Source organism: Nematolebias whitei, chromosome 1 (genome assembly GCF_014905685.2).
Source record: "Nematolebias whitei isolate Nwh7 chromosome 1, NemWhi1, whole genome shotgun sequence".
NCBI lineage: Eukaryota > Metazoa > Chordata > Actinopteri > Cyprinodontiformes > Rivulidae > Nematolebias > Nematolebias whitei.
This window is the reverse complement of record NC_056498.1, coordinates 20,379,562-20,392,236: the sequence shown is the minus strand read 5'-3', so window position 1 is coordinate 20,392,236 and position 12,675 is coordinate 20,379,562. Positions and strand designations below refer to the sequence as shown.

The window sequence follows — 12,675 nt, the reverse complement described above, 5'->3', positions numbered from 1 at the left end:
GGGAAATGATCAACAGGACTAGATTTGCATCAAAAACATTTAACAAAAAAAAAAAGACGACGACGACAAAGTGTTTTCTGTAACGCTGTCATCTGCAACCAGAGGAGAGCAGCTTCTCAGTGTGGCTGAAGGTTAAAGGTCACAGGTCAGTGGGCGGGGCAGAAGTCACAGGCAGAGTCAAGTGCCCCGAGAAGACAGTGAGGAGGAGGAGGAGGAGGAGGAGGAGGAGGTGCAACGCTGGACCTCTGACGCTCAATCTGAAACACAGAAAGAAAAGGTTTGATTTTAAATAGTCATTTTTAACAGATAACAAGTTTATAAAAAATTCTAAAATATGTCTGTAGGCAACAAAACACTATTCTGCTTATTTCACTCATTGGTTACAAAATATGGGGAGACTTAGTAAGTGAATGATGCAAATTATTATTATTTTTTTTCCATAGATGACAGATTTAAAAGAACCTAATCAAAAATCGTTTAAAAAAAAAAAAAAGACGTACTTTGACAGCTAATATCGCTTTGAATCTTATTTTTCAGAAGATTATATTTATTCAATAGGGTTCAAAGGAAATGTTAAGTTTTAAAGGAAAAACTAGAACCAGATTTACCGTAATTTCCGGACTATAAGCTGCTACTTTTTGTTCCACACGCTTTGAATACCGTGGCTTAAACTAGGCTGCAGCTAATTTATGTATTTTTATTTTTTTTCGACGGGCTAACAAGCTTCATGCCAACAAAACATTTAGCAGAGGGAAGAAATCAGGAAGGAGGAACGCGGCTCGTTTCGGAGAAATTTAACAAAAAAAGCACCTAAACAATTATCTGTTTGCTCGAAATTATAGCAAAGGTGCGTCTCCGTCTAACATTCACTTAATAAATGCACTTTAATGGTCAAATCAGCTGCATTTCGTCGGGGCAGTGCAGCTGATTTAACGGTCAGTCCAAGCAGCGAGCAGAATGAAGGTGGGGGGACTGTGGCACGCTGATTGTGTCATTAATAGCTGGTGAAGATTCTCAGTCATCCAGGACATGGTAAACTTAAAGAAGTTCAAGAAAAAAAACAATAAAGTAGAAAGAATAATAAAGTCCAGTTGTTTTTGTCTTGAACTTTTTTGAAGTTGTCATAGCCACGTTTTCCTATTACATGATAAAACGGCATGCCATACTGCTACTCCAACTCTGCTGCCATCAAGTGGCTGAAAGGAGTACTGCTCAATTTTTGTTTTGTTTTTTCAAAACAGCGAGGCTAATTCTGAATCCAATGCTAAAATGTCGACATTTGATTTTGTTATTATTCTGTACTGCCCCTCTGAGAGCCTGTGTTAAAAAGTACAAGAAATAAAGGCTTGAAATAATTCTCTCTGTGTGTAAAGAATAATATACAAGTTTCACTTTCTGAAATGGACCAAAAAAAGTAACTTTTGCACAATATTCTAATTTTCTGAGCTGCACCTGCACTGCAGCGTATTTTCACATCTTTTCCTTTCTGAACCCTGAAGAACATACACCTGCAATAGTTGAAATTATAAAATAAACCAGTTTTCAGTACTGACTGAAACATCTGATTTATGTCTAAATTATCGGGGATAAACATGAGCATGTTAGCTTTTCTATGGTGTCTTATGTTAGCATCTTTTAATAGTCAGCAGTATGTGATTAATAGTATTTAACGTGTTATTACGCATTATTTATAATGAATATGTTTATTTGTGTGAAATATGCCATCACTTAATTTTTTAAGTTTGTATTTTGTATTAACAGTTAATTGGATAAGCATTCTTGGCCTCGTTAGGTTTAATTACAAGTCTGATAATTTAATCTAAACTAAATGCTAAAACATTTTAGAAGCACATCTCAGCGCTCCTCTGAATCAAATCATAAGGCGCCTAAAAAGTCCCACTCCTAAAATCCAGACTTGGTTAAATAAACGAGCGTAGTGGTGAACTTTGGAGTCCGCTTGCTGCCAGCAGACAGAAACACCAGGGACAAAGTTTGCTTCCTGGACTGAGATCAAGGCTGAACTCGGGCCGTCAGGTCGGCTGCTGCCGAGAGCACAGAAGTCCTGAATGACCCGAGCGATGGCCGCCGTCCAGCTGCCATGTTCCACTGAGAGCAAAGCTTTGTCTGACACAACAAAGCGAGCGCCACACCACAATGCAGACGCTCTGACAGGGGGGCACAACTGGAATGCTTGTTTTGCTGTTTGTTAACAAGGATGGAGGGATAAACGAATGTGTGGAATGATAGGACGCAGAGAGGAAGAGGAGTGAGAGCACATAAAACTGCAAGGACTAGAAACAACGTGGGTAAACTAAATTAAAGTTAGTGAAAAAAACCAACGCACATCACTGCACACACACCAGGAGGCAGGTTAGAGACAAGACGAGCTAAAGGAAACACTGATCAACTGTTGAACACCAACACGGAGAGAAAACTGCGGCTTGTGACGACACACTTAGGATGCAGTGATGACTGGAACAAGAGGTACGCCCATGTCCCCTGCTGCTGATGGATTTGTATAGTGAATGTTTGTAGTTATTGATGAGTGTTTTTCTAGACTGGAAATGAACAGGAAATGCAAGAGAACCTTCATGTTTTTGGTGCAAGATATTCAAATAGGTAGGAGTTGGGAGCTGTGTAGAAAAACAGAGGTAGTCTGTTTTTTTTCCATGTCTGAGGAAACGCAGAGGGACGGATCCTGGCGAGCGGAGGGAGCAATTATATCCACGACCAGGAGCATTGGTGGAGCCAGAGGGTGGCCAATGGCTAGTCTGTTCTTGTTACATTAGTTTTATGTGTTCATTATGTGTTACGTTTGTGTTAGGCCATTCAGTAGAGTACCATAACCATGAGTGAGAGAGGGAGACCTCATGAAGATGTGTTCACTCTGTACGTGTGTGTTGAACACTAAGATAGTCTATAAAACGCCATCTGGTGGTTGATTCTTGATCTACAACAAGATCTGCACATATCTCCCAGTGATAATACATAATTATGGTGTGGGTGTGTGTATATATGTATATATATATGTATATGTATATATATATATATATATACACCGTATTTTCCGCTATACCCATCAGTCCAAATACGTCTAATAAAGTGGAAAAATCCATAAATACGTTGCTTCACAGTATACGTCGCATCTATTATGCGTCACGTTTGTTACGCGTCAACGCTGACAACGTGAAATGTGGGCCGGTGTTGTGCCAAAAATCAATTGGCTGCCAAATGGCGGCCGCGGGAGCGTGCATGGGAGGTCTTTAACTAAAAATTTACAAGTTTAACACTTAAAAACAATTATTTGTTTGCTCAAAATTATAGTAAAGGTGTGTCTGTCTAACTATTCCTTAATAAATGCAAATGCAAATGAAATCAGCAAAAAGCCGATACGCGGAAACATGAACGCGCAGAGGGTGACTCGCTGTCCATTTCTTCGAAATTTAACAAGATTAACACCAAAAACAATTATTTGTTTGCTCGACTTTATAGCAAAGGTGTGTCTCAGTTGAACTTACTTAATAAATGCACTTTGACGGTCAAATCAGCTGCATTTGGCAGCGCAGCAAAATTAAGCTGATTCGGTCGATCCAGGCAGACGACCGTGTCAGGCTAAGGCAAGCCGATTATGTCGTTAATAGCCACTTTTACCCATTACATGATACAACGCATGCCTTACTACTCGAGTGCCATCTAGTGGCTGAAAATGGTAGTGTTCAATATTTTAGTCAGTATGAATGAAAACGGTCATATCTCAGCCACAAATTGGTTTATAAATATGGGAAAAATCCATAAATACGTAGCTCCTGCCTATTAAGTCGCGAGGCATGCAAATTATGGACAAAAAAATACAGTAACTATTAACAAACACTTCATCTTTAATGATTCAAACCTGCGCTGAGGTCAAAAATGTCCTTTTACAACATAAACCCAGTGAAGCAACCTATATACATCATGGGGAAGAGTTCAAATCTAGGGTTAAAAAAAATGTATCTGGTCTTTACCAGGTTTTGAAATTAATTAAAGCTAACCTTAAGCATACAAGATTACACGGTGTCACTAATTAGAAAATATAAAATGAGGCCAAGATTCTAAACTTTGTGTAATTTAGTACATCGTCCGCTTCAAAAGCTTGTAGAACCACCTTTAGCAGTAACTCAGTAGCGATTTTCTGTAGGACCTTATCAGTCTTTCTCAAAGTCGTGAAGGAATTTTGGTTCATTCTTCTAAACAGTGTGACTTTAGTTCACTGAGATTTGAAGACATTTGTTTGCGCACAGCTCTCTGCATTTCACACGAGCTGAGGTCTGGACTTCGACTGGACTGTTGAAACACCTCGATTCTTCTCCCTTTCAGCCGTTCTGTTCTAGATTAGTTGTGTCTGGAGTCATTCTGCATCATGACCCAGTTTGGTCCAAGTCTCAGCTATTGGACAGATGGTGTTGCGTTTACTCTAGTATCTAGAGGAGCTGAGTAACTGAAAAACAAGCCCAAACCATCAGCCCACCACCACCGTGCTTTATGAGGCATTTAGGCTGAAATGCTGTGGGTTAATATTTTTTTTTGCTAAAGCTGTTTTAGTCTAATTTGTCCAAAGATTAATGTTCTGTAAGTCTCACGGTTCATTCAGATGCAGCTGGATAGTTGCAAAACTAAAACTGTGCTAAAATGATTTTGTTAGTGATCTACAGAAAAGGGAAAGTTAGAAAACTGCAGTTAGAGCACCCAGCCATTCTTTTACCCACTTCTTCCTTTTTTGAGTCGTGGGGGTCAGTGGTGCCCATGTCCAGCAGTCACTGTGTGAGAGGCGGGGGACACCATGGACCAGTCTCCAGTCCATCACAGAGACACAGAGACAAACAACCATTCACACGGCAATGTTTCCTCTAACATTATACAAGCAGGGCGCCCCGCCCTGTCAACAGAACTGAGCGCCCCGCCTATCAAATCGAACTGTCCCCACCCCCTGGTAATGACGTAGCGCTAAGCTAGCGGCACACAATACAAACACGATAGCTAAAAGCTACTCTCACGTTTGAAATCTGTTGGTACAAACAGCTCAGCTCAGATGTTTCTCAGTCCCCACCACCACCACCACCACCACCACCACCACCACCACCACCAGCTAATGAGAGTTCTGCGATGAGTTACTCAAAGCAGTCTGCTCCTCAGATAAATAACATTAAATTATTATTTTATATATGAATATTTCTGTTCAGTGCCCTGAGACGACTTCTGTTGTGACTTGGCGCTGTATAAATAAACTGAACTGAATTAAATCTGATGAACCAGATTCTACAAAAACATTTATATTAAAATCTAAAAAAGTTAATAAGTCTGGTCCTCTGGACGTTCAAAAAACAAACAAACAAAAATGTAGAAACTTTTCGTCTTTCATGCGAAAGACTTCTTCAGTCTGAGGTGCTGTATTCAGCTCATAAATAGCTATTTATATAAGACTGAGCTGAATACAGCACCTCAGACTGAAGAAGTCTTTCAAATGAAAGACGAAAAGTTTCTACACTTTTGTTTGTTTTGTTTTTCGAACGTCCAGAGGACCAGATTTAACTTTTTTAGATTTTTCTACCTGGATTATTGAGCATGCATCAGGATATCTATATTTAAAATTCTATATTTTTTCTTCATCATTTGATGTATTTGCACTCATTGTGGTTTTGTTTCTTGTATAAAGATTATTTTTTCTTGTATACAGATTATTTTTAGCTTTGAATTAAAGTTTAGCTTTGATTTAAAGCTTTAATTTAAAGTGTAATATTTGTTTTGGGATTTGTACATCTGTGGGTTAGAATACCCCTCCCTGGGCTGCCACCTTACCGTGGTGGAGGGGTTTGCGTGTCCCAGTGATCCTAGGAGCTATGCTGTCAGGGGCTTTACGCCCCTAGTAGGGTCGCCCAAGGCAGACAGGTCCTAGGTGAGGGACCAGACAAAGTGCAGCCCAAAGACCCCTATGATGAGTAAAATAAATGGACTTGATGTTCCCTCGCCTGGACGTGAGGCCCAGAGGAAGACCCAGGACACGCTGGAGGGACTATGTTTCTCGGCTGGCCTGGGAACGCCTCGGGATTCCCCCGGAGGAGCTGGACCAAGTGGCTGGGGAGAGGGAAGTCTGGGCCTCCCTACTACGGGGCTGCTACCCCGGCGACCCGACCCCAGATAAGCGGGAGAAAATGGATGGATGGGTTAGAATAATGTTGAACCAAAGGCTGTGTCTCTTCTTTAAACATGTTTGAGGGAAATATTCCTGAGAGATCCAATAATTTTGTGTCTATGATTTTTCAGTTGAATTAACTTTAATTAACAAATTATTTAATAACGTAAAAGAGAAAACAGGACTTCATGATAAAGCTGGCACCGTTTATTTATTTTAATCTTCACTGATAAAAAAAAACTTTTTATACATGTTTTTAAAAAAACATTTCCACCCTCCGTCCGTCCATCCCGGTCCTCCTGCCTGCCAGTGCTCGAATCCGGCCTTTGTGAGCCCGCGAGGCCGGACCCCCGAGCCCCGGCCTCGCGGGCTTCAACGGCTCGGCAGCTCGTATGATCCTCCGCGGTGACTCTGCTCACTCAAATTTTATCATCGGTCACCAAACACAAAAAACGCCTGGACTTCAGAGTTAAACACGGCGTTGTCATTATTGTTTTTAAAATCTTAAAAATGGATCCAGCCGCTGCTCCGCATCCAGAGAAATTGCGAATGGCGGATCAGTGAAAAGTTTCTGAGATCCAGTGACTCCTCCCCCTGACCAATCAGAGTCCTGCATTCTCGTTTCGGTCCGGACTCAGCTCGGTTGAGCTCGCTCGGTCCCACTAGAGAAGCAGGGATGAAAAGAGGTCCTGAATCAGCCTCAAGTCAGCTGAGAATACTAGCTAAAGTGCTGGTGCAAAAGGGTTCTTTCTGTGGCAGGTGCCCAGAGTTGGGGCTTATTAGGGGCGGTGCAAAAGGGGCATAAGAAACACTGCACTGTCACTCACACCTAGGAACAATCTAGAGTTACCAGTCAGCCTAACATGCATGTTTTTGGTTTGTCAGATGGAACCAGAGTACCCGGAGAAAACCCACGCAAGCACGGAGAGAACATGCAAACTCCACCCAGAAAGGTCCCGGGCCGGGATTTGAACCGGCGACCTTCTCGTTAAGAGACACCAGCTCTACCAACTGAGTCAACAGAATTCTAATGATTTTTAAACAACTAGTTTTATAATGTTAGTTGTTTTAGGAAATATTTGTCATTTTTCCACATTACTGAGTTGAAATCATTTGAGTTAACATTGTGCAAAGAATAAATATTCTGCAAGTGCTGGAGCAAAACAGAAAAGAAAAAGGCTCCAGTTTTCATCTGGCCCACAGGCTGTCTGGCCTCAGCGGTGGTCAAAAGTTCAGTTATGTCCTAAAATGTTGTCTTGTTTTTTTAAAACTTCCAACCTTTATATATTTCCACAGGAAGTAAAAAGCTGTGCCTAAATATGGTCATGACAATAAAACCAAGTTGACTCTGAATGTGGCAGTGTGTGAGGAAACCAGAGACGGGCTGAGAAAAGTCTGAGGTCTCCGGGTTTCTCTGCAGTCTGCACATGGACTTTGATCAAAACAGAACTTTCAGGACCCGGGCCAGACCGACCTGAAATGACCTTGCTCAAACACCCACACACACACACAACACACACACTTACTGAATCGGGTTATGAAAACACTGTGCACCAAACACCTGCATGAGCCAAGGGGCTTGTTGTGTTCTTGCACCACATGCAGGTGGCTCGACCCCACCACCCGTCTCCCTCTGCCCTCTCTGGCCCCCCGCCTGTCACATTCTGCCGCTGTGCCCCTAAAACCCATTCACACAGCTGGGACAACAGAAAAAAAAGGCATCATGGGAACGAGCTGGGAGCCAGTGGAACGTTTTATCTGAAATACGATGGTGAGCGAGATGACGCCTCGTGCAAATGCCAAATGAGGAAATTCAGAATTTTTTTAATTTTTTTTATTTACTGGTAATTTCCTAGACTGACTGATCTCCTACACGTTAGTTCCTCCTACAAAAGGTTTAAAAGCAGTTTGTCTCACTTGTACAGATACTGTAGTGAGTATTAAAAACTGCATATACATCATTTTGGCATCCATACTAAAAGAAAGGCCAGGTACTTTTAACAGAAATGCCTGTCGCCCGCCCAGCCGTGCCAAAGTTTTAGACTAAGGTCGGGTCATTTTGAGATTTGACAGAGTTGCACAAGTTTTGGTCAAACTTAGAAAACGATAACGCGTCACATCAGTTTAACTTGTGAAATGTCATGCTCAGTGTACGTGGTGAATGACTCTCAGCTACTAGCACACCACATTTTAGCCCAATTTATGTAAAATTGGCAGAGTTATGTATTTTTTTTTTCAAAGGTCCACTGACTATGGCAACCATTTTGAATTGGGTAGCCTCTAGGGCTGAACGATTTTGGAAAATATTCTAATGCTGATTTTTTTTTAACCTCAATATTGCGATTTAATATGCAATTATTTCTCAATGTCTTCTCCTGTACGGTATTTTTCAACGAACGCAAACAATAAATCTGTTTCAGTTGCAAAAATCTCCACTGTTTTCAGCTCCGCTGCAACTCTGTTTCAGCATTTTTTTGTATAGCTCCGTGACAGCAACTTGGATAAAATGTGTGCATGAGGGCATTCTGTACCACTTATCCATTGTGTTTAAAGCTGTAAACCCAGGCTTGGTCACTATATTAATGGGCATCATGTCTTTCACTATGAACTCCGTTATTTCTCGAGTTATTTCAAATTATGTTCATATGGAATAATACCTTTGAAGTAGGAATGTGCGATATGGCATAAAATTCATATCACGTTATGTATTGTGAAGGGTGGCGATAACGATATATAACTCAATATGTTTTTGGTATAAAACTTGCTAAAAAAAAGCATAGGGTGTCCTTTTGCCATCATATATTTTGAATTAAGAAAATTCCACTACTAGGTCCAGAGAGTTTTTAAATAATAAACAAATCAAGTATTAGGCTTCTTTCTTGTGCAAAACAGTGCAAAATATATCAAATGTAGTTTTAGCCTTATGTTTTAAACAAAAGAATATGTTGTTAACTCTTAACAGTTTCCAGTCTTACTTAAGGAATGAACAGCAACAGAGCAGCATTTTACACTGAAACACTTCACCCTCCAACCCTCTAGTTGGCGCCTCCTTCCACTTTAACGGAGAGCTGACACAAAATGAGTCTGTGGCTTTGACCAGAGGGTCTCGCAGTAAAATCACACAACACAGCGTTCTTTTCACAGATCAGAGAGCAGGTTTCTCTAAAGCTGACCAATGCTGACTTTAACTTTCGATGGAAAAAAAAAAATCTTTAGACGGAACACAGCGTTTTGCGCATGCGTCAGAATACGGCAACACTACAACAAGCTGGTCGTAGTTAGCTTGTAGCTTCGCTACTTAGCTCTCGAAAAAAGACTAACACCACTTATGCACAGTTTTCAACAAAAAAAAAAGTAACAATTAAACTGACAACTCTGATTTTACTTCAAACACAGCATTACTGCGGTTAGCTGGTAGAAGACAGATCTCTATCGTAGGTTAAATTTCCATCGTTTCTACCGTACACCGTTTATATTGCGCATTCCTACTTTGAAGAGTTCGGTCAGTGATCCCTGTCATCTGGTACTTTACTTACTTGAAGTTGAAGCACTGCTCGTTGACGTTCTAGCCATGTAACTATTGTAAATGGCTTTGTAGTGTTTCTTTTTAAGTGTTGATAAAGATTTTGGTGTTACCTCAAGAGGTAGCGACAGCAGCAAGGCAGGTTTTGCACAATACATATGTGCAGCGTCTTCTTTTTTACAGCCAAGATAATTCCAAACAACAGACATGCTGCTCCTCTTTGGTACCAAACTTTCAGATGTGTCAGCTTCTGTCGAGCCTGACGTCATTGTACAACCGGTTAAAGCTCAGTGTTGACTTCTCCCACTACCTGCTCTGCTTGGCTCCGATCTGCTCACTCACAAATCATGTAACCAGACACGTGACCAGTTAAACTTCAGCCTTTGCGATTAGAAAATCTTGTTTTATCATATTGTGATATTATTGCAAATGCAATTAATTGTTCAGCCCTAGTAGCCTCCAAAATGTTAATCAGTGTGTTGAAAGTGAGAACATTCGTAGCTTGATGGGGACTCTCAAATGACATTAGGTAATGCGATTAGTCTATGCAAACGTATATAATTGGCCTTGCTATGAGGTACTCATTTTGTATGAGTCTTAGTTTCAAAAACTCCTGAACATTTGTAGTACTCTTTCAAACTTCTTTCAAATTTTAAATTAAAGACCAACAACACACTGCTCCAACTTTGGAGTCCTGTATATTTTTTTGTCCCCCGTTGTGGAGCAAAAACGAGGAATTGGAACTACCCTTTATCCACCCATCTGTGCATGTTGTGAGCATGATAACCTGAAAAAGAAGTGAGGTACAGACTTCCATTTTGGTATATAGTTATATCTTTGTGTAAGGAAGGTTCCTATACAAAAATCGGTTGTCATGTCAAAATCCAAGAAGACATCACCATACATGTTCACCTTATGAGATTGATAACTAAAAATATAGGCAACAAGCCAACTTCCTTATTAGTATAAGGCTGCATCTAGGCGCAAGAACGGTTCATTTTTTTAATTGGGTTGCCACGTCAAAATCAAAGATGCCACCACCATATGGATATATGTACACTGGCCACCCTATCATTTGAAGAAACTATGCTTTCTAGTTTATATGTTGCTTAAATGTATAGTTTCCTCAAATGATTGGGGTGGCCCAAAATCACTGTCCCCTGTCGCAGAGGGATTTTAAAATTGAATGTTTGTAGGTTTCAAGAGGAGTATATTTCTAGACTAGAATTGAACAGGGAATGCAAGGAAACAATGTTTTTGTTGCAAGATATTCAAGTGGGTATAACTAAACTGTGTAGAAGACTAGTGTTAGGGTTTGTTTTTTTTTCTTGTTGTTTTTTGTATGGCCAAGGCAGCATGACGGATCCTGGCGAGTCAAGGAAAACAATAAACGGCAAAGCCAGGGGGTAACCAATGGTGGCCTTGTCCACCCTAGATTAATTGTTGGCTATCATTTTGAAAGTATACCTTTAAGCAATATAAAAAACTAGAAAGAATAATTTCCTCAAATGATAGGGGTGGCCGGTTTGCAAATGTATATTGCGGTGACCATCTTGGATTTTGACTTGGCAACCTAATTTTTTATAGTGATCTTTTTGACACCTAGGTGCAGCCACACACCAAAATGGCAGTTGCTACCACACTTGTTTTTCAAGTTATAATGCTCACAAAATGAACTGACAGATGGACGGTATTTCCAGTTCTCCGTCTTCGCTCTGCGACGGGGGGACAATGGAAATACAGTATGGCATCAACGGTGAGATTTAAGACTCATTCACAAGATGCTTTAGTCCGGGACTGACATCTTTTCCCTACCTCGGTCCATTCAGAAGACACTCAGAGGCAGAGAGTGGGGACTGAAACACCCTACCACTGTAGCGCCTCTTTACCTCCGAGCGAGGTAGTAGGCCCGTAACTGTCGATATCTACAACATTGGGCCGGCTTTGCGGCTCCAACTGATTAGAATAATGTGGCAAAGTGATGACTGACGCTTTCAGCGAACACCCAGCCGTGGGATTTAAAAGTCAAAACATCAAAGCCAGACTTATTTTGGATTTGATCTTTCGGTGTTTTTCACTTTCTCAATCAAGCGTTTTGTTTAACTTTGTAACTCTTGCATTCAACAATGATAAACTGGGGTGATTCGGAGACCGGCGTGCTCCTTGCTCTACGTGCAGAGGAGGAAATAAATTCAAACTTTCCCAGTACAGTGAAGGATGGGGTGCTTTAAGAGAGATATAATGCGTGGAGGAACACGTCAGGGCAGATGAGTTTATTTTTCCACGCCTCTTTTGATTTTGCACTGCTAGCTGTACTCTGAAAAGATCGTTTGAACGCAGGAAGGGAGCGTCTCCAACTGTGACTTCTGAACTGCCAGAGAAAGCATTAACACAAAAGGGGCTGTGCAGCCATTTTGCTGAACCGTCTTCTGAAAGAGCCATTAGACTGAGAAATATTTAGAGAATTTTCAGTTTAAACTTATAAACTTATAATGACAGGGATCTAATCTTTGGTCTAATCTTTGCACAGGGTATCTGCATGTCAAGTCAAATTTAAGACTTGAAGACATTTTTATTGCCACATAGAATGAAATTTCAGACAGAAAAAACTAAATACAGGCGATGGTTAGGGGATCGTGCTGTATCACAACCAAGCATAGAATGTGTGTCACTCAATGAGACACATTCAAGTTTAGTTTTTCTCAGTTTCTTGAACATAAAGTGATATTCAGTTCTCTCTGGTTCAATAGTTGTATGTACAAGTATAAGAGGGCTATGTTCTGAAAAAGGAAAGTATATAAAATATCGATATCGGCATCGGTTATTGGCCAAATATGTTTTAACATATCGGCATATCGGCCAAAAATCCAATATCGTGCATGTCTAAAAAGTACACAGTAACTCTAATGAAGTGTTGAAGTTGTAAGAAGACTTTATGTCTTCTTTTATGTCATTTCAGTGTTTTCAATTGAGGGGTTGTCAA

General features: G+C 40.6%; 1 protein-coding gene across 1 annotated transcript in view; it reads right to left on the bottom strand.

Moving 5' to 3' along the window:
- Positions 1-205: 205 nt before the first annotated feature.
- LOC119408688 (insulin receptor substrate 2-B) overlaps positions 206-12,675 on the bottom strand; it is a 30,599-nt gene continuing 18,129 nt past the window's right edge. Inside the window, exon 2 of the mRNA XM_037675532.1 lies at positions 206-257. Coding sequence (XP_037531460.1) covers positions 253-257 — 5 coding nt within the window. The 3' untranslated portion in view covers positions 206-252. The remainder of the gene's footprint in view (positions 258-12,675) is intronic.